At 40.5% G+C, this 27,724-nt stretch overlaps 2 protein-coding genes across 7 annotated transcripts in view; one reads left to right on the top strand and one right to left on the bottom strand.

Annotated features, from left to right (window-relative positions):
• The window catches only part of ANGPT2 (angiopoietin 2), a 60,699-nt gene extending 49,933 nt beyond the window's left edge, over nt 1-10,766 (top strand). For both annotated transcript variants that reach the window (XM_040489810.1, XM_040489809.1), the window contains exons 8-9: nt 3,614-3,744; nt 7,755-10,766. In XM_040489810.1, the coding sequence (XP_040345744.1) occupies nt 3,614-3,744; nt 7,755-7,915 (292 nt within the window). In that variant the 3' untranslated portion in view covers nt 7,916-10,766. The remainder of the gene's footprint in view (nt 1-3,613; nt 3,745-7,754) is intronic.
• The window catches only part of MCPH1 (microcephalin 1), a 272,003-nt gene that overhangs the window by 132,358 nt on the left and 111,921 nt on the right, over nt 1-27,724 (bottom strand). For 4 of the 5 annotated variants that reach the window (XM_040489805.1, XM_040489804.1, XM_040489806.1 and 1 more), the window contains one exon: nt 10,836-10,913. In XM_040489805.1, the coding sequence (XP_040345739.1) occupies nt 10,836-10,913 (78 nt within the window). Of the gene's footprint in view, nt 1-3,032; nt 3,299-10,835; nt 10,914-27,724 lie in introns of those variants that run through there. The other variant, XM_040489807.1, reaches the window with a different exon arrangement.

Below are 27,724 nucleotides of genomic sequence, written 5' to 3'. Positions count from 1 at the left end.
CCCCAAGTCAGGATGAGTTACCAAGTTTAAAAAGTGGCAGAATGAGGTGGGAGGCTTAGTCATGCAAACTCCTTTACTCTCTGCTAGAGAAACAACAGTTGATTCACAGCACTCCCTTAGTATTTGCCTTGCCCCACGCATTTGGCGGCACTAATCTAGAATGTTCCAAGAAAAGCACGGGCATCCTTGACTCAGAATGTAGTTTCTGGCTCTCAAAAGCCGTGAGCGTGGAAGCGGAGAACAGCGAAGGCACCGAGAGACCAGTGCCTGGAGAGCTGCTATTAGGGCAGGTACCGGGAAGGCGCGTTTGCCGTCAGGGAAGGAGGTACCTAGAAACGCACGTGCAAGGCCAGGCAGAGAATAGGGAGGTCGCGTGCCAGGTGGCACCGCGGGAATTGGCCTCAGGAGGCACAGCAGAACTGTCCAGTCACCGACACAGCCCTGGAGGGCTCTGAAAGGCGTAAGCACACCTCACGAAAATACGTACACTGAGGTCAGAAATCAAGTTCGATGGGAACGCCGCGGAAAACAGTGGTCTACAGTCCCAACTGAATCTCACCGACACCCAACTCAGACCCCCTGCCCAATAGAAAATCCGAGATCTGAACAGCTTCGAAAATAAACACGATCTCAAAGTCCTGGAGCTGGCTTCCCAGGGGAGGGTCACAGTGAACAGCAGAGAAATAAAAATAGGCTGAGCAGCTTGCCTGAACAACTACCTGAGGACCACATAATGTCCAGTATGTGCTGCTTTATAAGCAGGGGTCAGAATTCTGAAAACTCTGAACGCAGCTAACGTGCGGCTAGCACTGACATGACTTTTAGAAAGTCAGTGAAACAGGGCCCAGCAAGTCTCCTTAGAGACAGATCAGGGCTCTCCTGGAGGAGCAATGACTCAGATGGATGAAAAGATAGGTGTCTGGGCCCCACTGCAGCTCTAAGTCGACTCCAAAGAGATCAAAACGTCAATGAATTTTTAGACACGAGTGGTTGGTCATTGTTTTACGTCCAAGCTAAATATTTTCTCAACTGGCAACAGTTAGGAATCTACAACAGAGGAATTAAAAAAAAAAAAAAAGAAAAGAAAAGAAAAAAAAAGAAAGAACCACAAAAAATTAAGGATTAGACTGTTTATCTAAGGAGATTTTACAAAATGGGTCATTACCCTTGTATGCTGACATTATAAAGATATTTTAAACTGAGATGGTTCTTAACAGATATTTCCTTTAGAAATGCGATCAATTTTTGGATATGCCATTTAAAAGAGCACACGTTCACTTAAAGCTCAGTTTAATTCACTTGGCCGTACTACAGCCACAGAGGTGTTTTTTTTTTTCTCCCCCCTCAAGAAGTGTTCTCCAAAGGTTGGTAAACCGAAAAATAAATGTTCTAAGGAAGGGCAAAATGCATCGATAGAATATTTTTTGTTACTGAAGCTAAAAACTATTTGTATATTAAATGTTAAAGACTGGTCACTTTTCACAAACATTCTGGTGGCTCCATATAGTGAGATGTCATTATCAAATGCTGGCACTGTTTTGTTTTCTTTGTTTTCTTCACTCCACTGTTCTATAAAATCAACTGAAACCAATTTAAAGCAGTTTTAACAATGTGGTCATTCTTAATAACCAAAATTTAAAAGAAAGCAACTATAACGCAAGGGCCCATACAACAGAAGGATCTAATATGATAGCAACCTTCCTCACAGAGACAAATAAAAAACAGTATTCTCACAGATTCTGCTCACCTTTGGGGAAATTTCATGAGTCCCGTAAGAACCAATGTTGCTCAAAGGAGATAAGACTGGAAAGGAGTAAGGGCAAGCATAATGGTTTATCTCAACCCTATCTATGATTAAGGAGAAGGGCCTGCAAAGAAATTAAAGTGTTTCAGAAACCCACAAATGAGTACGACATACATGAACGCTTCGCAGCAGGTAATCAGAGGCTGCGTTAGGGGCCGGGGTCATTTTTGAAACACGAGGATAGCACTGAAATTCAGAAATTCAGCCAATGCCTTGGGAGGTGGGGGGGTTCTAGGGCTGCAATACGAAAAACGATTTTAAATCTAAGTCATTAACACAGAAGTGACTTAGAACCAACATTTTATGGAACTCTGTTTAGCGTGCTCCATACCCCCATCTTTTCAGAACTATTCCTCAATAAACTAACATCCCTGGTAAGGTTCTATCAGGGCCGAAGCATAACAGAGGATTTTGATGCGTCTAGTGCAGATTCTAGCTCCACCATGCTCCTATCTCTGAGCCTCAACAATTTTATATGTAAATTTTTTTAATGTTGATTTATTTTGGGAGGGAGAGAGAGTGAGCGGGGGAGGACCAGGGAGAGAGAGGATCCAAAGCAGCTGCGTGCTGACAGCTGAGAGCCCGAGGTGAGCGGCTCACCTCACAAACCGTGAGACTACAACCTGAGCGGAAGTCAGTCGCTTAACCTACTGAAGCACCCAGGTGCTCCAACAATTATGTATGTAAAAACAGGGGAAATGCCTGCCTCTCGGGGCCTGTGCATGCATTCCATGCACAAACCCGTGAAAGTGCCTGGCACAGGCTGGTTAGAGACGGTCCCTGGTGAGCCTTCCCTTTCTTTTCTACCCTCTGTTCCAACATGAATTCTTGGAAATTACATTCCTTTCAAGGTAGTGGTTAGCAAAAGATGAGTATCATTTTGGAGACTTAAAATACGGTTCTCCCTCAAGACATTGAAGGGGTTTTGTTTTGTAGCATCCCCGGTGAGGAAGACTCCATACCCCAGGCTCCCCCACGGCCCTACTCCACGTACCAGTACAGGCACGTCACATTCCGCACAGCCACACAACAGCACGTGAAACCCTGCTCTGAGCTGTACTGTGCCCACCTGCCAATGGGCTTTCTTGAAGCAGTGTTCACATACTTTGTCTTTCCCTTCTGTCTCCTCCTTGGCACACAGACCACTGATGCAAGCCTGGTTTGGGCAATCTTCTACAAGGATGGGCTATTTTCTAGTGTCTGACTTAATATTATGCTTATTCCTTTCTCAGTATCTAGCAGGTTTATTACAATATTATATGGAAATGAGGCGAAGCAGCCATAAGGATGTATTTTCTACACAGCGCTGTAGATTTCTACTCCAGATTCAGTGATCTTTCCTTGCCCACTGCCCTTCCCACCCCCACCACCCCACTGAAAATAACGACGCTTGAAGTTGTCTGTTCATCTCGGGGCTCTCATTTCTGTACGGATGATGCCTGGAGACTTGGAAAGAGGACCCTTTCACGTTGTATTTCCCCCTCTTCTGTTTATCTGAAAGCAGCAGGAAAATAAATGAAAGGGCCCTGAAGCCCCTGTTGATGCTTGTGCAAGTGATATGAGCTGAAGGTTTCATGAAAACATTCCTCACTGCCTAAGGATTTGATGATAAGTTGGTTCCTGTTTATACCAGCGCAAAAATATTTTGTCCAGAGTATGCATTTGCACACTAACCAGTACAGAACGCATTTCTGCAGAATGGAATTCTTCATTATAAAAAATTTTCCACTACGGTAAATCAACAGCCCAAGCCAATTATGTTCTTTTCTTTCTTTTTTTTTTTTTTTTTTTTCCTTTGCATGCTTGCAGGATTCACCTTCAAGGACTTACAGGGACAGCCGGCAAAATAAGCAGCATCAGCCAACCAGGAAATGATTTTAGCACAAAGGATGCAGACAACGACAAATGTATTTGCAAATGTTCACAAATGCTCACAGGAGGTGGGATGGCTTTTCTCTCTTCCTATTTGTTTTGGCAAGGAAGAATTTCATAAGAGTGAGAGGCTGGCTATTTGGACTTCAACCTGTGATTGGTGACAATGGCCACATTTCATAAACAGACTTAACTTGCTAGATGTAGGGAGATTTGTTTTTCACTTTTGCAGACTGTTGAGTCTTAAGCAAGAATGTGATGTTGCGCGAAAACTGTCAGCAGGCCAGCTGAGTGTCTCTTCGGGACCTCACTCTGGCACTGAGAGGGGACATCTGATACTCAGCAAGCTCTCTTGAGTTTGTGCTCGTTGAGTAGCAGATGTCAGAGCCATGGTTCAATTTCATATTGCTTTATTAAAAAGGATAAAAATTCGGGGTGGCTCAGTCGGTGAAGGGTTCGGCTCTTGGTTTCAGCTCAGGTCATGATCTCATGGTTCAGGAGTTCAAGCCCCACATCAGGCTCTTGTGCTGACAGTGCAGAGCCTGCTTGGGATTCTCTCTCTCTCTCTCTCTCTCTCTCTCTCTCTTCCTCTCCACCTCTTTCTGCACCTCCCCTTTCTCTCTCTCTCAAAAATAAATAAAAACTTAAAGGTTAAAAATTCAAAACGGCAAGCAAGACAGTGACAAAGATTCATTAACATAGAAATGTCTCCTATTAATAATTTATTGGTCAAACGTGGAATTTTCGGTTATCTTTTTTTTTTTTTAAGATTTCATTAATATACAGCATACTTAAAAACACAAAGAAACTAATCAACCTTTTTTTGTGCACCAAATTACAATGAATGATTGTCCATTTTACATTAAGGTGTGTATTCTCATGCTCTTCTTGCTGGCTACCTTTCTCATTAGACGGCTTCAAAAAAAATTTCATGGGTTCAAGCCCCACATATGGCTCTATGTCTATACTGATAGTGCAGAGGCTGCTTGGGATTCTTTCCCCCCCCCCCCCCGCCCCTCCCCTGCTGGCTCTGTCTCTCTCTCTCTCTCTCTCTCTATGTCTCTCTCTCAAAATAAATAAACTTAAAAAAACCTTTTTTTAAATGGAAACCACACCCAGATTAGTAGTCAGAAACATAAGAGTTCAATGACAAGAAATCAACTGCTAGAAGATGCACCCTTCCAATTTCTAAAAGTTTAAAAATTGAATGAACACAACCAGTTATGACCAAGACAAGATGAAAGTTTGACATGTTAGTTCTTAAAAATACTGATTTAAATTTTGTTGTAATGTTTATTTCTGAGAGAGAGAGAGAGAGAGAGAGAGAGAGGGAGAGGGAGGGAGGGGGGAGGGAGAGAGAGAGAATGAGTGAGAATGAGTGGGGGAGAGGCAGAGAGAGAGACACACACAGAATCTAAAGTAGGTAGGCTCCAGGTCACGAGCCGTCAGCACAAGAGCCTGACGTGGGGCTTGAACCCACGAGTCATGGGATCAGGACCTGAGCCGAAGTCGGATACTTAAGCGACTAACCCACCCAGGCGCCTTGAAGAAATATTGAAATATTTAAACCAGCAACATAAATTCTGCCAACAGTACAAACTGAATGTGAAGGAAAACAGGAAGTTGGCAGGGTTTAACGTATAGAGACCATAAGTTATATTACCAAAAAATCCATTCTTTACTCACCCAGGAAAGACAAAGGTAAGCACTGTGGTCAATGGATTTTATAAATATAAGGTACTACACAAACAAGATCTAAGCTTATCATGTGTTTGCACTTCAGTTAAGAATCATTTACAGTCAGGGGCGCCTGGGTGGCGCAGTCGGTTAAGCGTCCGACTTCAGCCAGGTCACGATCTCGCGGTCCGGGAGTTCGAGCCCCGCGTCAGGCTCTGGGCTGATGGCTCGGAGCCTGGAGCCTGTTTCCGATTCTGTGTCTCCCTCTCTCTCTGCCCCTCCCCCGTTCATGCTCTGTCTCTCTCTGTCCCAAAAATAAATTAAAAAAAAAAAAAAAGTTAGAAAAAAAAGAATCATTTACAGTCAAAGGATTTACTTCTGAAAATAATTTGAAACTCAGCAATTTACACATCTTTTAAACAATACTGAAAGAATGAGGATCCATTAAAAATTTAGTCTTTTAGATAATATATTTCTACGTACAAACATAATATATACTGGCAGTACAGGTCTTCCCTATTAGCCATAATTATTTCAGCAAGAGAAAGCTACTGTATTGAGTATTTAAAGCTGCCTGTCTCCCTCATCCTACCATCATTGTCCTTTTTGAAGCCAACAAAAAGGGGGAAAGGGGTAGGTTCGGGGGAACCAAATCTACTGAATCTTTTTTCCCATCTGTCATTCCCACACTGAACCCAGCTGTCCAGTCAAGAGGGAGGCAGCTTTCAGACCACCCGTATGTCATGAGCTACTCAAGAGAGTCAGAGAAGTGCATTAATAACCAAGGAAACAATATATTTATTTACTCAAATCAAGATTTATGGCTGAGAGTGGGAGTAGGAAAGAGAACGGCGAGAAGAAACACAGCCCAAGAGAGAAAGTGCAGTGGTCCTGACTGTGAGGAGGTCAGGTTCCAACTCACAGCCTGGGCCCTGGGTAAACCAGCCTAACAATCAGCTAGAGTTTTGCACGGACAGCAAATTTTATAGTTAAGTCAGCCAGGAGGTTCTAGAACAGACAGATCTATAAATCCGCAACATTCCTAAATATTTGTGAAGGATTCTGAATAGCACACGCACAAATGTCTTATCAAATCGCCATTAATCTGAATCAGCTTGACCCATGAGCTGTCACCATCAGGAAAGAATTCAGGCAACTGGATGAAATAACTGATCATCACAGCCTGATGTGCAAATATGATAATAGAATCATTATATCAAAATATTTTTTACCTAAAGAAACAGAACTTCACAGATACAACTAAAGGCGCCCAACAAATACCTGCCCCTTGGGGTAACCAATGAACTCAGGTTCATTTCCATTATTTAGTTTGCTAGGAATGCAGACATCAATAATAGGTGTTTTTTTCCGTTATTCTAAAATCTAACATAAGTGGCACCATACTGTCTGTGGACTTCCACACAATGTTTCTAGGACTGCTTTAGATTAATGCATGTAGATCTAAGCTATTCCTTCTCCTTGAAAACCAGAGCTCTTGCACACTCCCGTGTCTAGCTAAGAGCTTTAAAACCCTAAGGTTAGGGGCACCCGGGTGGCTCAGTCAGTCAAGCGCCTGACTCTTGGTTTCAGCTCAGGTCATGATCTCGTGGTTTTGAGAGTTCCAGCCCCACATGGGGCTCTGCACTGTCAGTGCAGAACCTGTTGGGGATTCTCTCTCCCTCTCTCTGTCCCTCCCCAACTCACGCTGTCACTGTCTCCCTCAAAATAAACTTAATTTAAAAACTTTCCTTTAAATTAAAAAACAAAAACAAAAACACAAAAACCCTTAAGGGTAGCCATTCAGGAGTAGATGTGGACCCACCTCCCCACCGCCGCTGCTGTGCCAGACAGCACCCCCTCACCTTAGCACACCACTATAGCTTTAAATTTCCTTTCTGTCTGTGGGGCTTAACGATTTCCTTCGTATCTAGCTCTTCTGAGCGCTTAAAACTTGGAGTCATTTAAAAAAGAAAAAAAGCACGGGAGGGGGAGGGGAGCCTGAATCAGCCTGGCCCACTAAGTTCCTGGAACTGGAACAGAAGCCAGCAGAGCCTTCGAACAATTCTTGAGTTTTGTGACTCATCCACACTTTCCACTGTGCTGGGGTACTCACCAAATCACGACCGGGGACCACTCACCATTCATGCCTACGGGGAACTGGTCTTTCTACACAGCACGAGCCTGTGAAAACATCTGCCATATGGAACTGGAACTTCAGCTTGGTGACGCGGGGACGTCACACCCGCAACTGTCACTGCGGCTCAGTCTATGCTCAAGCATCCCTGCGTGTGTCTACTCCAAACACACGGAGCGTCACTGGTGGATTAGTGGGGCGTTTCTAGTGGTGAGATACGGGTAGGGTTGCCTCAGTCCTAATTCCTTGTGCGCCTTACTTCCACAGGCTGGTGGTTTGATGCGTGCGGTCCCTCCAACTTGAACGGAATGTACTACCCGCAGAGGCAGAACACAAATAAGTTCAGCGGCATTAAGTGGTACTACTGGAAAGGCTCAGGCTACTCGCTCAAGGCCACGACCATGATGATCCGACCCGCAGGTTTCTAAATGCCTGCACGCGCCTGAGGAGGGGCGGGCTGTGCGATTTTCAAAGACTTAATCCCGGAGCTCTCAAAGACTCATCCACATGCTGTCTCCTCTACCATCTCGAGACGGACAGCACGCGCTCGGTGCACAGGGGTCCACGGGCTCCGGCCCCGAGTCCCTCGCACCTCCTCGCTTAGACCCGCATCACTCGTGAACCCCAAGCACAACCCTGGTTATGGTGACCTGTTGGCACGCCTATGGGAAGATAGAGTGAGGCCTGCGAATTTAGGACTGACAATTCACAGACGCTGTTGTCACAACCAAGAATGTTGTGTCGAGTTCATCCGTAAATAACTGGAAAACAGAACTCTCACGCTACGCAGTACAGATAACCTTGGAACTGCGTCCTTCTAAGTACTGTTTATAGATTGTATAAATATCCATATGTCCCGAGTTCAGCATCACTACCATAATTAAAAGAAAGAAAAAAAATTCTCTAAGCCATTAAAATATATTATATATTCAGGGACATTCTGGGAAGTGCTTATTTGCAGCTTATTTGGACAAGGAAAAACAGCTAACGCATTGTTTGCTCCTCTTGGGTGCTTTAAACTTTCATTTTGAAAACAGCATATTTACATATGTGTGGACAGCACACTTTTAAGTTAATGTTCAGCTATATATTTCAAGTTTTAAAGATGAAACCTCCCAGATCTCTGAAATTAATAGAAATGTGTGTCCTTTCAGTTTATATGAAGATTGTACTATTTTTTTTTCTTTCTGGCTGTTAAATATGAAGGTATTTTTAGTAATTAAATATAACTTATTAGATAACTACATTGAACATTTATGATAATATTTTCAACTTTGTAATTTGATTCTGAAACAACTGACTGTGCCTCACAACAAGGAAAAATTTGATTTTTTAATGATGAAGATTATGCATTTAATTCCCTGACAAACAGATTTTACTATACTTTCCTCGCTACTCTATTACAGAGGTCTTTTTTTTTTTTCTCTTCCAGTCAGACGTATTTTAGAGAGGTAGGCTACAATTTAGTGTGTGGTTGAGAAAACCTTTCTATTTAAAGCACTTACGAGGCTATACTTCTCAAGCGAGTTTCACCCCTAAAGATATTTGCACTAGTAACATTTTATTAGTAAAAATAATTTGCATTAGTAACATTTTTTTTTTAATGTCGACCAGCAAACTTAAAAAAAAGTAACTGTTTTGGAGTGCAAAACAAAAATCTGACATTTAGAGTAGATTCAGATCTTTACAGAAAATTCTGAGAGCACGGATTTAAGGGCTGCAAAACTTTAAACCCCTCAAGTTTTAACTCCGTTTGAAGTTTTCATAGTCCAATTAACACTAATGTACATCGTGGAATGCTTTATAATTTGGAAGCAACTTCTCACATATTTGCCTCGGAGTCAGCTGCTGCTAGGAAGCTTAGAGCCAAATTCGAAACCAGCATTTACCTCATGTCTTTCTTCACCATACACTGTTCCACCATTCTGTTTTTACCTTTATTCCATTTTTCTTATGTAATTTATTTTACCCCATATGCCCCCACCCCAACTACATTTTAAAACACATGCTACATGTGTTGAGTCAATTTATGGACTCCAGAAGAGTCCAGCATGTCACATTTTCCACTGTCTCGCTGTACTTTATACACTTTACACTATTTCCCACACATACACTGAGTGAAGAACCTCCCCATCTTTGAACAGTTTGTCTTATTACATTTAAGTAGGCTTTATAAGTTCAACAGAGGTATCACAGCTTTGTATCAAGTTAAAAAAAATATCTGTTAATAGGATGATAGCTCCACTTCAAAAGAAACCCTAAGTTTCTGTGATTATCTCAAGGACCACATGGCAGACACTGAGGTGGGGAATGACATTACAGGAAAAATTGGCAACCACGTACTTGATTTATATCACGTGCCCATGCAGGCAGGTAAAATGCATTTCAAAGACAAGCCTCACTGTGTTGTTCAGAGTTACATATACTCTCTTATGACAAAGAGTAGGGGGGATTTGTGTCTTTACACTTCAGTTCCTTACACGGTATTTCAAACAGAGTCTTGCTGAGAGGAATTTCTTCTCTCCTTAAGAAAATATTTATAAAGTTGAGGATATCAAAACAATGATCTTAAAAATGAAAACAAAAGCAACCCAACACCCTAGAAAACTACAATGATGAGAAGGCAGAGTCCAACCTCCTATTATACGAGAGTCCTAGGCATACTCAAACAATGAACAATGCCAGCCCCAGTCACATATTAAAATCACCGTTCATCTTTCAGGTATTAGTCTTCCAAAAGATTAAACTCTGTCACAAACCAGTTAACTTTTTTGCAAATGAAAGCCAACATCTACACGATCCTGCTTCCAATTAAAAGTGAAATTACCTACTTAATTATCACTTAATCTTTTAAAAAATTAGAATCTCCATTAAGCATTTGAAATACTTATAATTTAAAATTCAGTGAAGTTGAAGTTGTGTTTAGGAAAAGCATCGGAAACAAAAGGACTGTATCATGTTGCTAGCTGGCCACAACTTTTATACCTATCACTTCTATCTCTATGAGCAGTAACAGCATTATTTTTTAAAGCAGTAAACAATATATCATACCACCTTCTCAAGAACCTAGTCCTTTTTCATTTTGTTTTTCTCAATTCTGAGGACTTTTATAATTAAAATTCTTTGAGATTTCATTCCTCACAATTTTTTGCAGAATGTTCTCACATTCCCACATTTGTTCTCACAAATAAATAGATTAAAAAAGTGTTAAGTTCTATGAAAATGTGTTTTTAATTGTGAGCATAATTGATCTCAATTTAATAAACATCTGAGTCTGTATTTATGCAAATAATAATTTCCTGAGAATACCAAATTGTATTCACCATAATAAAATAACATATGACTTACAGGAGCTGCGGGGAAGTAGTTAGAAAGTTCAAACGGCTCCTCGGAAATCCAATGACCCAGCTCCAAAGACCACAGTACCTACAAGTGACACAATAAGCACAACATTTATTATAGATTCATTAGGCTCTTGGTGGACAATAAACCACTTTGAAGATGTAGCCAAAACAAAACAAAAAGCCCAGCAGTGAATGTGCGCTCCATAGATCTGAACCAGATGTGTCTTAAACACCAAAGTGCCATCAGAATCTCCATGTTGCATCGATCTTATGAATAATAAATGCTTGTTTAAGAAAAAAGTCTCACCATGATTAGAAATCTGGGTTATTATCCTACGGAGGCCAAATACTAAACATTACCCCAATAACAAACATATGAATTACTTTTTTAGGAATTCCAAGTTTCCAATTTAAGGAGTCATTATAGGAAATCCTCAGTAAATATTCCAGGATTTTATTAATTAAAAAAAAAAAACATTTATTAGGAAAAGATAGGTCAGAAGCTTAAATTCAAAAAGCGACCCCTCTTGGCATGTGACTTTGTTTCTAACATGGATGAGTATTTTCCGAAGTTCTCCTAAAGCACTTGAAAATCCTTCCCAGACTCTGGAAGGATAAAATGTCTCATAAACAAGTTTTCATTATTATTAATATTTATTATTGTTATTTGAACCCACATATTTTAAATGATCAAAACAATGTTTTTGTTTTTAATTCAGTAATGTTCAAGATTCTGTAGTCTTCTCTACTTGATGAACCAATTCCCTGAAAATCTGTTACTATTTCTATGAACCAATAGAATTTTCTAACAAAAATAATCAAACTGAATTACCTATCCCACGTTTATTTTTTATCTGCAATTTTCATTTCTTACATTCAGTGAATTCACCCTTTTTACTAGAGTTGCTACATAAAGCTTAAGTTCTTTTTGCCAAATTACTGGGGATGAGGAGGGAGTCTTCCTGTTTGGTAGTTTCTAAGGTTCAGACCCATCTACGGGATATCGGTCTTAAATATTTTCTTTTCATAAAATAAAGCTAGTACTTTTCCAACGTGAGTCAGCAATATTTCATTTCCAAGAAAAAGTGAGCATGCTAGTGGAATAAAGACAATAACAAGATACAGAACCCGAATGATAATTCTGAACACTGGGCTGGATCTCACTTTAAACAGACACATTTATTTACGTAACAACTGCTTTCTTCGGCTCACTATCCATTCATCTGGGAACAACTGACTGAGAGCCTACTGTGAATCAGAACCCATGCTAGGTCCCGAAAACACAAATCCTGTCCCAGAGGAGTTCACTCTCTGGCAGGAGGCATGAAGGCAAACCACAAATGGTGGTTTCTCAAAACAGTTCTGTGGGAACCTATAGAAGGAGGCAAACTAACTCATTCTAGGAGAATCAAGGAAGGGTCCACGGATGAGGTGACATTTTAAACGGGGTCTTCATCAAGCAAAGAGAGACACAGTGGGAAGGGAGAGGACATTCCAGCACAGAGAGAAATTTCTCGTGCCACGGCAGGATTAAAGCGGGTTCTTTTTTTGGCTAAAGGGTGCTTTGGAAGAAGTGGTAAGAAAATAGAGTTGGACCCTGCTTCCATCCGTGTGCATGCAGGGGCATTTGCACATGGCGGAAGGACTGCTGGCTGGGAGAAGCCGGACACAATCATAAGAGGCAAGAGAAAGAGCTCTGACGGTGTTGGGCCCCAGATAACAGGATGGGAATGGAGTATAACGTGGGGAAATGTGTCTTCATTAGAGAGAGCAAGTAATGGGTTGTGTTCTCAGAGACTCTGCTCCACAAACACTTGGATCTGTGTATACACCAGCATTATGTCAGTTAAGTCTTTGTTTTCCCTTGATTTCTGTTGGCTAACCAACATAAATGTGTGTGTGTGTGTGTCTTCAGAAGATATGAGAAAAATGGTACGCTGAAATCATGTTTCTACCTGGCTCTTTAGAGGTGGCTAAAACATTGAATTAACACAGTGTTTACCTTACTTTCATCAGTCAGTGTATGGCATCGTTTATAGAGATACACTGACATGTGTGTCCTTCCCTACACATCTGAGATTAGCCCAGAAAATAACATGTAAAAAGTTTCAAGATCAGGGGCGCCTGGGTGGTTCAGTTGGTTAGGCATCTGACTTCAGCTCAGGTCATGATCCCACAATTCATGGGTCTGAGCCCCACTTTGGGCTCTGCACTGACAGTCAGAGCCTGAAGCCTGCTTCAGATTCTACATCTCCCTCTCTCTCTCTGCCCCTCCCCTGCTTGTTCTCTCACTCTCGCTCTCTTTCTCCAAAAATAAATAAACATTAAAAAACAGTTTCAAGATCAGGTTCATTTCAGACATGAGGCAATGTGAAAGAATTAGTATACTGAAAAGGTACCAGTGAGAGAGAATCCAAGGAACCAGTCTTAAAAATGCATGTGGCATTTGAGTTCAGATGTAGTCCACATTAAAATGTTAATTGAATTTAACCTCATAAAAGAAAATTTATGTTCTGAGTTTGTCCCTTTCTAAATGACATGAAAACAAAACCAGAAGGCATTTACAGAATTTTGGTAAGTGAATTAATAAATTTAATTTATGTAGGCATCCCAGGAATTAATATTGAACAGAGATAGCAGAAAACACTAATTTGATTGCAATGAAATCATTAAATCAGAAGTACAGTGCAAGCTTTTTGTTTCAGTTCTTTCATTAGCCAAACTTATCTTTACCTTAGTAGAATGTCCAATATTGGGAAAATCTACTTTGCAAGGTCACAGTTAAGGCTGTAAGTGAACTAAAAGGTGAACCCAACATTATTTCTCGTCATATATGAGATAGGATAAAAATAATTGAGAAGCTAAACTAAACTAAGAAATTGGGTTGCATAAACACAGAGGATCAAATCCCATGCTTAAAGCCCTTAAAACGAGGGCCGACTTATTTCAACATCCACTGCAAATGAATCTAATATTTTTACATTTTAGAACTGTCATTCATAAAACTTGAACCCTGTTGGTGAATTTAAATGGGAGGTGCTTTCTTGCTTTATTATTAGATTCCTAGCTACTGATGAGACAACTTTCCACAATGGAGGTGTGACCATGCAGATCATTCCACACCAGGCAAAACACAAATGGTCTTCTCTCATTTTACATAAATCTAATCATTCTATTTGAACAGTGCGAGTCGGTGGAGCTACGGTGAACCCAAGCCAGAAAATGGTATCGATAGTGAAAGCAAGTCAATCAGAGCATCATGTGCAAGGAAGACAATGAGGCCAGCTTAGGGTTCACACACAGCAAAGCGAGCACATCTTTACCTTCAAAATCTCCCAATATTCCACATAAAAGGATGGAATTAAAAATAGTGAGAAAAGAGTCCACAGCAGATAAAACAGGGTGATATCTTGGAAGCTGCAAAGCAGATACATAAATGACAAATGACTGAGAAGGACAAAGAAAGTTCGGACTTAAGTGTCTGGAAAAGGAGGTCAAGAGGAAGCACCAAAGTCCCTCCACACACTCCCTGAAAGGCAAAGAAACTGGTGGCAGTGGATGCCTCTGAAAATGGGGCGTCGAACAGGGTAAACAGGAGAAACCTCCTACCCCCTAGCCCACCCTCTGCTGGAACAACAGAAAAGCCAAGTCCCACAGGCTGTGTGAGAGCAGTGGTGGAAAGCATAGGGGAGACCTCTCCAGCCCTCCCCTCCCCCCCCCCCCCGCCCCCGTCCCTCCTCCCGGGGTGCCAGCACAGAACCCCGCAGGCAGGCGGGATGGCAGGACACCAGCCATGCTTTCCTGTACGCTAATCAACCCAGGGAAAAAAGACACAAATACTAACGCTCACACCTCAAACACCTCCATTCACATCTAATCGTCTATAAGCCACTCAGGCAGGCAGAGTTTCAATCAGCTTTTCAGTGCCTCATAACTGAACATGACTTTATACCCATTTGATGAAATCCTCTAGCTTGTAAACATGGACCAAACCAGGTAAGAATGGAATTTCTGGGATCACAGTGATGGAAGTCCCTGGATAATAGCAGCTCTATAGACGATAGAGAACCAGTCTCAAGGGGAAGAAGACAAAGGGGTTCATGGGTGGTGTTCCAAGAATAATAAATGAGACTAGAAGGTGAACTGGTGTATAGATGTATTTGAGAGAAGAATTATAATGCTTTTAGAAATTTTTGCAGGGAGTTGGTGACAGGTACATACAAAACTAAGCAATCAAAATGACTGTCAATGATTAGCTCGGGAAAACCAACAAACAAAAATTACCAGAAATGAATCATAGTACCTTACATGGTTCAGTTCAAAAAGCACCCATATACTCATTCGTGTGTGTGTGTGTGCGCGCGTCAATGTGTATTTACATGCAACATAAATGTTAAAAATCATAACCATATTGAGTACACTGGGGAACAGAAGAGTGGATAATACTAAAAGACAGCTATATAGGCATACTATGATCTTCCTCAGAAGGAAGTCAATGTCTCCAAGTAAATTTAAAAAAAACAAACAAAAAAACAACAACCAGCAAGAAAAGCATTTTATTTAGAAATATGTAGGCAAACTATCAGAAGGCTAATTTAGGAGTGAAAATCCAGGCTGGGAAACAGCAAGGCAGGCAGGGTAGGCCTTTTTTTTTTTTTTTTTTTTAATTATAAAGCCTCATAAATTATACTGGATGTTTAAAAACACTTAGGTTGGATCATTTTAGACTTACAGTACAGAGAGTTCTCATTTAACTACCACCTAGATTCTTCTATTGTGTGATCATCCAACTTAACTTTGCTCTTCTCTTTCAAAAGTGCTTTTGCAACTAGAACTGGCTTGTCAATATCTAAAAAAAAAAAAAAAAAAAAAAAAAAAAATCTTGGTGAGCCTGTAATTGGAACTGAGTTGAATCTATAGATCAAAATGGGGAGAACCAAAGAGAAAGACAAATTCCATCTAATTTCATTTATACGTGGAATCTAAAAATAAAAACAAAACAGAAACAGACTCCTGTATACAGAGAACAATCTAGTGGTTTGCCGGGGTGGGGGGAGGAGAGGAGTAAGGGGATGGGAAAACTAGGAGAAGCGGGTAGAAGACACAAGGATACAATGTACAGCATAGGGAATGACAGTTAGTATGTAATGACTTTGTATAGTGACTGGAGCGTGGCTAGATTTATCATGGTGATCACTTCCTAATACACATAAATGTTGAATCACTTTGTTGTACACCTGAAATGAATATAACATTATATGTCAGCTATACTTTAAGAAATAAAAAGGAGAAGGGAGAACCAACCCACAGCTTAAAAAGTATACATATTAAAAAAAAAAAAAAGTATACATATTCACAGGCACCTGGGTGGCTCAGTTGGTTAAGCTTCCAACTCTTGATTTCAGCTTAGGTCATGATCTCAAGGTTTTTAAGACTCAGCCTCACGTCAGGCCCTGCACCGGTCAGTGTGGAGCCCGCTTGGGATTCTTCCTCTCTGCCTCTCCACTGCTCACCTGTGCATAGCACACTCTCTCTCTCTCCCTCTCTCTCTCTCTTAAAATAAATAAATATTTTTCAAGAAACGTATCCATTTTCCCAATTCATGAACATAGTACATCTCTCTTTTTATTTAGGTCTTCTTTGATTTCTTTCATAGTGTTTTGTAGTTTTCAGCATAGACCTGCAAATATGTTGTCAAGATTTAAATATTTTAATTTCTGTGGATGCTAATATAAATTTCATTTTATTTCTTTTTTTAATGTTTGTTTATTTTTGACAGAGAGAGAGAGAGAGAGAGAGAGAGAGAGAGAGAGAGAGACAGAGTGCCAGAAGAGGTGGGGCAGAGAGAGGGAAACACGGTATCCAAAGCAGGTTCCAGGCTGTGAGCTGCCAGCACAGAGCCCAATGCGGGGCTCGAACTCACAGACTGTGGGATCATGACCTGAGCCAAAGTTGGACACTTAACTGACTGAGCCACCCAGGCGTCCCATAAATTGCATTAAAATATCAGGATTCCAGTTGTTTATTGCTAGTACACAGAAATACAACTGAATTTTGTATATTGAGCTTACACCCTATAACCTTGCTGAACTCACTAGTTGTGGGAGCTTTTTTGTAGATTTGTTGATGTTTTCTATGTAGCCAGTCATGTCTTTTGTGAATAAACAGTTTTATTTGCTGCTTTCCCAATCTGTGTGCATATTTTTTTAGCTCCATTATTGCACTAAGACCCGCCACCCCAATACAGTGCAGAAGAGAAACAGTGACAGCAGTACAATTACTTGAACTCCTTTGTGAGGTAGATTGATTTGATTAGTTAAAAAACAAAACAAAACACATACACACAGGAAAGCATAACCCCAAAGTGTTTCTGGGCATAAGTGAATGTATCTATGTATGGAAAGCACAGTATTTCTTCACTTTTAAATTTTAAAAGTTCATATTGTTATTTCATAGTGGTGCTGGCTAGTGGTCATGGTGCTTTTACTAACTGCTTCGACTTCCTAATCTCCAAAGAATAGTTAGAAAATTCAGTGGTCAGAAGTACTGTAGCTCATGATCAGTAAATGTCACTTTTATTTTTATTGATTTATTTTGAGAGAGACAGAAGACAAGCAAGGGAGAGGCAGAGAGAGGGAGAGACAGAATCCCAAGCAGGCTTTGTGCCATCGGCTCAGAGCCCAATGTGGGGCTCGAACTCACGAAGCTGGCTGAGATCAAGAGTTGGACATATAACTGACTGAGCCACCCAACGGCTCCTACATGTCACTTTCCAAACCAGAACCAAATTAATTTCTCTTAACGTTAATTCCTTAATATCTAATAATTTCTTAATGTTTTCTTATTTGCATAAGAAATTTTCTTCAGCTAAGAAATAAGTTAATTTATTCTAAAAGCATTTAGTAAGCAAAAACACTAAACAAGGTACGCTCAATTACTAACTTCTCAAAAATAATTTTAAAGAGAGGAAAAACTGTGGAATTATTTCAATGTACACGTGATGAGAGAAGGTTGGGAGCGAGAGAAAAGTGGCATGAAATAGTGATTTTGGGTTGAGCTTGAAAAAATTAATGACTCCAAATGGTTAATGACTGACTGCCAGTACAAAAATCACAACTGTAATATAAAGCTGATTTAACTCACTTAAAAGCATTATTGATTGTGTTGAAAACATTAACATTCACAATTTTTTACTGTAATATTAAGTGTATTCTGAAATTCTAAATGGCCAGCTGAATCAGTCATTGTTTTTGGACCTGTCCCTAGAGCTTACTATCTACCATATTTAATTGGTAAATTCAAATGCAGTTGTAGCACTAACAATACTCGTAAGAACATAGCAGGTATGGACAAAGAGGGCCTTCTTTGTGGGAAACATCAATAATATTCTTTGTATATGAAAGACTTCATGTTGTTCAACATATCCACTGATGACCTTATAATCAAATCTGACAGACAGAAACTTATGCCTCAGATTTAACCTGTGGGAATCTAGTCAAATAGTTCAAAAGCATACTTCACGCTCTAATCACTGAGAAGAGATTGGGGTTATCTGTGCTGCTCTCTGCCCTTCCCATTCTTGCACCCACCAACTGCGGGAGCTGTAAACGTTTATGGAGGTGTAAAAACATATATTTAGCATTTGCAAACCTCTTCTTCCTTAAAAATTTTTTTATGGTTATTTAGTTTTGAGAGAGACAGAGACAGAGACAGAGCATGGGTAGGGGAGGGGCAGAGAGAGGGGGAGACACAGAATCCAAAGCAGGCTCCAGGCTCTGAGCTGTCAGCACAGAGCCCGATGCGGGGCTCAAACTCAAGAGCTGTGAGAGCATGACCTGAGACGAAGTTGGGTGCCTAACCCACTAAGCTACCCAGGATGCCCTCAAATCTCTTCTTTCCTATAGAAGAGGAACAAAAGTAGTAATTACTAATCTTTTGCTACTTTAAGCTAACAAGAAAACAATACAAATCAAATTACAAATGTTTTCTCATCAGGGTTTATAGATTCTTTGTCTCAGTTATAAGAGTAATTAATTTGCTCAAACAACAACATCTTAAGAGAATTCGCTACTATGCACATTGTTTTGACTTCTCCTAGAGGGAGAATAACATTTGTGTTTTTTCCACAACTACACAATATAATGTTCTGACACCACAGAATCCAGGCAACTGGGTTAAGCCAATCTCCGTCTCTCTGCAGCCCTGTGACAAAAGGCGAGTTAGTTAACCTTTCTGTCACATGAAAACACTATCCGTCATTTTAAGTTACAAATGTATCCATGTAGCTAATGAAATAGTTGTGGCAATGAAGTTATTTCTAGGTTAAACATCAGGCTTAAAAAGTAGGGGCTATCAACGGTATAATTTTTGACAAATTAATAGGGCATATAGGGTGCTTATGTCCCAAACACCTAGGAGCCAGAAAAAAGAAAACAGAGGTCTGGTCTTCCAAAAGGACCAACTTGAACTGGCAAAGTTTCAAGGCAATAATATTTGTTCCAAAATAAGCCATTCCTCTGTTACCAACACATCTTTTAACATCAAGAAATGCTTTACACGATTCCACAGTTATTTTAAAATATAAACCTATTCCGCAGATGAAATGCCTCCCTCAATGAGGCAATTTTCCACAGATGATTTTTAAAAATTGAGTTGCCATTCTCAAAATACATAATTAACCGTTTTAACGTGTACAGTTCAGTGGCATTTAACATATTCACTTCTGTCTCATTTCAAAATAACCATTCTGGGAGTATACCCCGTACCCAGCAAGCGACCTCCCCATATGCCCCAGTCCACTTCTCACCAGATGGCTGTCTCTGCACGTTTGTGTATTCCACAAACACCATAGCTGACGAATCAGACATTATGCGACCTTCTGGGTCTGGCTTCTTTCCCTGAGCATAATGTTTTCAAGGTCAAGGTATGATTTGAATGAAGGCTACTGATGGGTATCAAAAATGCTTGTCTAATGACCATAATTGATATTTATTGAGAACTTAGTACTTTATTTCGATGACCTTTTGATCATTTTGCAGATAAGGAAAATGAAGCTTCGAGAGTGTAACTGCCTCACAGGTCACACAGCCAGTGAACGGCACTCTCGGGGCACCTGGGTGGCTCAGTCGGTTAAGCGTCCAACTTTGGCTCAGGTCATGATCTCATAGTTCATGAGTTGGAGCCCCACGTCTCGGGCTCTGTGCTGATGGCTCAGATTCTGTGTCTCCCTCTCTCTTTCTGCCCCTCCCCTGCTCACATTCTGTCTCTCTCTCTCTCTCTCTCTCTCTCTCTCTCTTAAAAATAAATAAGCATTAAAAAAATATTTAAAACTCAGTCTCTTATCTGTTAACCTTTCAAAAGCACATACAGTGGTGGGCAGCCACAGAATAAAGTTATCCAAGTTTAAGGTGGTACAAGATAAAAATATTCTCTAGGCTATCTCTACAAGTAGATGCCAGGAAGATTACGGGCTATGAATTGAGGACAGCCTGACTTCAAATTTAAAATTCACCATTTTCAATCACTGTGACTATAAGCAACTCACTAAAACTTTTCAAGTCTCTGTGCCCACAGTGGAGTATTGTATTGACATGCGGAGAGAGTCTAAGCCTCCTGGCGGAAAAGCCCCTGTCCCTACATTGTCTATGTCTGGAAGCAGTGCCACCTCGTCCTCCAGAAATGGCCAGCTGGTCTCTAGAACCTTCCAATTCAGCACACGGTCCTAGGGCCAGCAACCTGCACATCACCTGGGAGCTGGTAGCCAGTGAAGAAGCTTAGGACCCAGACCTACTGAACTAGAATCTGCATTTAATAAGACTCCCAGAGGATTCATCTGTTATTAAGTTTAAAAAGCACTCTGGCTGTCTCAAAAAAAAAAAAAAAAAAAAAAAGTGGCAGGAAACCAAAACCTTAATACAACCTATTTAACCAAGACAGATAAGATAAGCAATAAGGTACCAAAAATAAGTAGTTAAGAAGTCTGTTTCCTTTTTAAGAGATACTGACAGAGACTAAATACCAGATAGAAAGAGGAAAAAGACGCCGTACATTGATATATGCTCAAAATATTGTTACAAAAAAGTTCCGCTATATAGTACACAGGCACTTAAGTGAGATTTATGCCGCTCATAGCTCACCTAATCTTTTCCAGCCGGAAAAAATGAAAATGGATTATTCTTGGATGTTAGAGCTTAACGGCCACTATGAGCCACTTTTTACACATTGCTAAGCAAAGACCAGGGTGACCCAGCATTTCACCAGCATACTTCCATGTGAAGTCCAAACATCTTTATAAATAACACAAGCTCGTACTTTTCTTATCAAAATGAAAACAAAGAAATAAATATAACACATTCCAATGTAACTAAAACAAACATCAGAAACATCACTTCAGTGTATGAAAAACAAAGTAGAAATTATTATTACCATCATAGACAATAAGCCAAATATTATGGCTACTAAGAACAACCACTGTTTCTTATTCTTTCTGTGAATTTAAGTTGTAAAGATTTTTTTTCTTAAATGAGAGCATCAGGTCATCTTATTTTCATGAATTTTAACAAGAAAATCATGAACTGCATGGGTACTTTCATAATTTATAATGATGTACAATGTTTTTATATGACATTTTTAGCTCATCAGAGGCAAACAGAAGTTCTGGGGATTTTGTAATTTTTTTTTAACATTTATTTATTTTTGAGAGACAGAGAGAGACAGAGTGCAAGCGGGGGGTGAGACAGAGAGAGAGGGAGACACAGAATCCAAAGCGGGCTCCAGACTCTGAGCTGTCAGCACAGAGCCCAATGTGAGGCTCGAACTCATGAGCTGTGAGATCATGACTTGAGCCGAAGTCAGGCGCTTAACCAAATGAGCCACCCATGCACCCTAAAAGTTCCAGGGATCTTTAAAGAAATAAGTATGTTTGGTCATCTACCAACTCACTTACTCATCCAACAAGTATGTGTTGTGTTCCAGCTCCACCCTGGGTCCTGGGCCAGGTGAGAAAAGACAGGTACAGTCTCTGCCCTCAAAGAGCTTGTATTTTGCTAAATAACCAGGTCCGTTAAAGAAATTCTGCTTTTATGTTTGAAGGAGTCTCTTGTGCCCTAGTCTCTTGTGCCAAGAGTCAGTCTCTTTTACTTTGCCCTAGTCTCTTGTGCCAAGAAGGGTATGGCTATCTCTAAGTAAGTTGTACCAACAAAAAATATTGTTTGAAATTTAACAATTGAAACAAATGTTCTACCACAAAAAAGTATATATGGCATATCAGAAATCGGTGAAGGTCAAAGGATACAAACTTCCAGCTACAAAATAAACAAGTCATGGAGATGTAATGTACATCATGGTGACTATTTGAAAATTGCTAAGACAGTAGATCTTAAAAGTTCCCATCACAAGAAAAAAAAATGTATGGTGACGGATGTTAAATAGACCTATTGTGGCAATCATTTCACAATACGTAACAAATGTCGAATCATTATGTTGTATGCCTGAAACTAATACATCACTTACACTTCAATTAAAAAACTGTGAATAGAATAAAGTATTTGTATACTATTCTTTCTTGTTTTGTGATTTATCCAATGAAACCAAAATAAAAAAAAATTACATAGGGGGGTTTGGCTGGCTCAGTTGGTGAAGCATGTGACTCTTGATCTTGAGGTTGTGAGTTCGAACACCACATTGGGTGTAGAGATTATTTAAAAATAAAATCTTAAAAAAAAAGAATTACATAAAACAAAATTTGGTGGAGAGGTATTTCTCTGTGCACTGAAGGGCACTCTCCAGTGGTCAGAAAGACAACCAACTCAAAAGAACTAAGGTTTCTGTCATGGAACTGATAACTCTACCATGCACCTAAGGCAAGCTATTATTTCTGTGGACAAAACCACTTTTAGTTACAAATTTCTCATTCTCTGGTAAAGAAAAGCCTAAAAAGTTTTCTGTAGAGAACATTCCAGGGCAATGAATTTTAGGAGAAATGTATTGTGTAGATCATACATAGGCAGTGTCAGGTAGCAAAACGTACAATGTTGTCAACTACAGTTTTGAAGCACGTATGCCAGTTGTCTAAAATCTGGTATTTCTTATATCAGCTCTCTTCAAAACCTAATGTTATCACTAAAGCCTAATTCACAGAGGTTCGTATGCAGACACAGTTCAAGAGTGATGTTCTTTGGCAATCTATTTTAACTTGGGGACAGAGCTTAGAAACCTAAAAGAAGGGAGAGCTAACAATGTCCCCAACATTACTGACAGATACCTAAAAGGACATGCAAATGACAGATAGCTAAAAACTATGTTCAAGAAGTCCCAGTGCCTCAAATCATGGCTGCATTTTTCTGATGAGAACCTAAAGTTATGATATTCTGTGTTGTTACTGAAAATGAGAACAGTTTCACTGGACGTTAGAAGAGACAACTGGGGAACTCAACAGAAAGTTGCAGAACTGAGATAAAGATGCACCTGTAAGAACAGCTGAAATTTGTTTCTAAAAATGAGCTTGGAATTTGTGACGCAACTCAGTATCAACCATAGTGGAAGTCCTACAGTCTTCAATGGTAAGGCAAGAAAGAGATTACTTGAGGTTTAGAGAAATTAAGAACTGGCATGAGATGTGCCAAGTTAAACAAACACAGTGTAGTCCCTGATGGCCATCATTTTGAAAGGGATGGGCAGCGATGTGTCAAACAAAGCTGAATCTCTTGATTTGCTGATTCTCCGCCTCATCCATTTAAACTGTTTGCCAAATATGGCACCTTTTGCTTTAATAGACATAACCTCAATCTAGTTTCTTCCTTCCTGCTACACCAATAGGTTCAGGTGCTCCACAAGCACACTCCCAACTCGCTGTGATAAAATCAAATTGTCAAGCGCCGGAAATATCATCTTTCAGCTGGCCACCTCCCAGAGCTTTCATCATATTTCATGTTGCCCCATCCAGCTACCAGGACCTATGTCTCTGATCCACTTGCAACAAGAGATCTAGAAATAGTTGTGCCATTTCCAGCTCTTTACTTACTGTTCAACCTCCTCGTCATTGCACTTGCTGTTGCCAAGGCTCCTGAGAGCAACCATCTGCTCAAGTCCAATGGCTGGTCCTCTGCCTTCACAGTATTGGCCTTACAGCATTTGTGTGTGTGGTCAAATACACTCTCCTTCCCGAGACAGTTCCTCCTCTACCTGAGCATCACACTCTCCTCAGGGCCACCTGATGTTTCTCAGTCTCCCTTGCTTGCTCGTCCTCCTCTTTCTCAACTGTTAAATGTTGGCACAGCCTGGGGCTCAGTGTTAAACTCACTTCTCTCCTCACTATACGCTCACGCCCTAGATACCATGGCTTTTGTTCCATCTATGCACTAATGGCTCCCAAAGGAATATGTATAGTACTAACCTTTACCCTGAAAACACACACACACACACACACCTATGTGATATTGTGTGATATCTCTACTTGAATGCCTAATAGGAATCTCACACTCAATATGTACACATCAGAATTTCTTATTATACCCCACACCTCAAACATTTTTCTCCCCCAGTATTTCCTGCCTCAGTAAATGGCACCACTATCTACCCTCAGAGGCTCAGGTAAAAAATTTAGGTAGGAGCCATCGTGACTTCTCTAGTCCCACATACTATGTATTACCAAATCCTGTTAGATCTTCCTAAAAAGTACACCAGTCTGATAGCTTCTCTGCATTATGCTGGTCATGGCCATGGCAATTGCTGACCTATCTGATCAAAACTGCCTCCTTCTGGTCACTCTGCTTACTGTTACCTTTTTGCGATCCATTCCTTACATAGAAGCGAGAGACACAAAAGCCTGTCACTCTCCAAACACCCGATCGTGACTTCCAGAGCCATGCTCTGGTCCCTGAAAGCCTCTCCAAATACCTCTCCTCCTTCTCCTCACTCAAAATGCCTCAGGGCTTTCTCTTCCACACAAAGTCTCAGCTTCAGGACCTGTGCACTTGCTTTCGTGTTGTCAGGTGTATTAATTCGGTTCTGTCTAGCACTTTATAACATTAAAGAATGAATTATTAACAAAAAGCTATGAATTCCAAAAAATGGCGAAGGACCCTCACTCATACTATAGTCAATGGCTGTGTCCACAGTGACTTCACACACTTCTTGCTCTCAAAAACAGCTCTCCTTTAAACTGTGATCATCACGGTCCTGTTCACAAACCTTCTCAGATATTCTCATGAAAGGCAACACCAAAGCCCTCGATTTTCCAGGGCAATCACCTTTTCTCACCTGTCCTCAATCATGGGATTATGGAACTAGGAAAGCACTGTGCCTCCAATTCGGAAAAAAAGCACACCTGAGGAATTGCCAGGATGAACCAAAGGGATGGCAGACAGGGTGGGGGATGTGAACAGGACCACCTATGCCCTGGCGTGCCAAGGGTCGGTTCCGCTGCATCTCATGTGAGGCTCTGCGGAGCAAGAGTGCAGGCAGTTTTCAGGAACTACTTCAGTGAAAGGAGCGAAACACCACAGTCTCTCCACAAACAGAATCCATTGTGTGAATAATGAAAGGTCATAACGCAGGTGCACTTTGACATGACTACTTACGGCCACTGCTTTGGACGATGCCTTGAGGAAGACTGTTTCAAAGATCCACATTCAAGTCAGACAAGTTTTTATTTCCCCCTAATGTCTCCATCACTAAACACAAACAGGGTCCTTCTCTGTTGCAAAAACATTCTGTAAGAACCCAGTGAAACAGTGGATATGAAAATGTTTTTTAAAGTGTAAGTACTTTACCAAGCTATAATCTGTGGCACAGTAAAGAGAACTTTGGAATCAGGCCAATGCGGGATCAAAGAACCAAGCTGTAGACCTTAGTCAGCTTAGTATTGTAAGTGCCTAGCACATGGTTGTAGCCAATAAATGTTAGAAAGAACTTAAGAAAACAGCTCAAAAACCCTAGTGACAAATGTGGTACACCAAGTTCATTCTGTCTAAACCTTATTCTTAGAATGTGCTCAGAAATTAAGGTAGAACAAAAAAAGAGAGAGAGAGAGAGAGAGAGAGAGAGAGAGAATGGTTTTCAAGATGATTCTTTTTAAATAGTCTTGAGAAGGCAATGCAATGGACTAGAACACCAGTGACAATCCTACACTCAAGGCCCGGTTCTACCACTGGTGATAACACCAGGAGAGCAACTCAGCTTCCTCCTGGCAAACAAGAGGCCCAGACTGGGTGAACCACGGGCTGCATTCTGATTCCGACCTTCGATTCTATGTTTGCGCCAATTAACTCAGACGCACCGCTTGCTGAATCCAGCGCGAGGAAGCCAACACTGAATCACATTGTTTCAAGAAAATTAACTCATTATGACATCATCTTTTGATTTATGAAACACTGATTATAAAGTGTTTTTTGTTCTTTTGTTAATAGTTAAACTGTCCTGAAATCTGGCTGTAGAACTGACCGAAGTTCTTATTTGCATTTACAACTGATCTGGCTTTAAAACTCTGCCATCAAGTCTTGTTCATAAGCTGTTTGGAACCGACATGTTTTGACCTGAATACAGGCTGAATGACTCCTCAAGTCCTATGCCGTGTCTTTGAAAAGGAGATGGGGCTAAATGCGTTGGGAGCCAGAAGGAAGAAGCCTTGTTCACAGGGTCTCCCACTGCCTTTCACTGAACATGAAGAGTTACAGCTAAGTCAGGGGAAAAGGGTGGAAACACCAAATACATGAGAGGCAGAAGACAGGGTCTCTAAAGAATTCACACAGCACTATGCTTAAACACAACATGACAAAAAAGCTTTGGTCTACAGGGATACTTTGGTCAAATCAATTTCTTTATTTTTCTGTTGTGTTACTTCCTGTCTCCCACGAATAGGAAACAGAGCAACTCCTGACACGGTTTTCTATTTCTCTCTATCTGCCAGACAATTCAGTCACGAAGCAGGAAAAGCACAAGTTATTCTCTCTGCTGAAAACAGCGGGCCGAACAATGGGAGTACTAACCGCTGTAAACACGTAGAAATTGCCAACACGGGCTTCAAAAAAAAAAAATTTTTTTTTTAAATAAAAAATTCAAACTGAAGTTTGTTATAAAATGACCTTTTTTTTTTTTTTTTTATGACTAACTGGGCCACATACAACCATCTAATTTTAAAGAACTGCTAGAATGCTCCTTTACAAGCAATTTCCAGAGAATACCACACAAACCCTAAAATAAAAACATTCTCAGTAATGTTTTTCTTGGAGGCAAGCTTATACAGCTAGCCAAAAAGAATATTTTAAGAATCCCCCAAATTGCATTGGGGACAAGGAAAAAAGGAGGGGGACCACAGAGAGAAAGAGAGACAGAGACAGAGACAGAGACAGAGAGAGTCATTCCTTTACACAAAGACAATGTGGTCCTTGAAGTATATCATATGGACGCTTCAAATCTTGATCCTAAAAGAAACCTGAGATATGGAATTCACATCTCAAGTCATACACAAGTTGCAGATGAACATTATACTGTGTACTGAGCTTTAGAAATTATGTGGGCTGGCTTTACTAATGACAATGGAGGCTATCCTCTCTCAAAAAAATTTATCATGCATGAGTTTGAGCCCCATGTTGGGTGTAGAGATTACTTAAAAAAAAAGTTTATCATGTTTGTGCAACTGCAGTTTTTAATATATATTTTAAAATGTTTGTTTATTTTTGAGAAAGAGAGAGAGAGAGAGCACAAGTTGGGGAAGGAGAGGGAGACACAGAATCTGAAGAAAGCTCCGGGCTCCAAGCTGCTGGCACAGAGTCTGACACGGGGCTCGAACCCACAAACCATGAGATCGTGACCTGAGCTGAAGTCAGATGCTCAACTGACTGAGCCACCCAGGCGCCTGTGTGTGACTGCAGTTTTTAGGAAATTAAAGGAAGG

This window comes from Herpailurus yagouaroundi, unplaced genomic scaffold, assembly GCF_014898765.1.
Source record: "Herpailurus yagouaroundi ecotype Mexico unplaced genomic scaffold, PumYag 181, whole genome shotgun sequence".
NCBI classification, from domain to species: domain Eukaryota; kingdom Metazoa; phylum Chordata; class Mammalia; order Carnivora; family Felidae; genus Herpailurus; species Herpailurus yagouaroundi.
The sequence above is the reverse complement of the archived record's forward strand: the minus strand, read 5'-3'. Positions and strand labels throughout refer to the sequence as shown.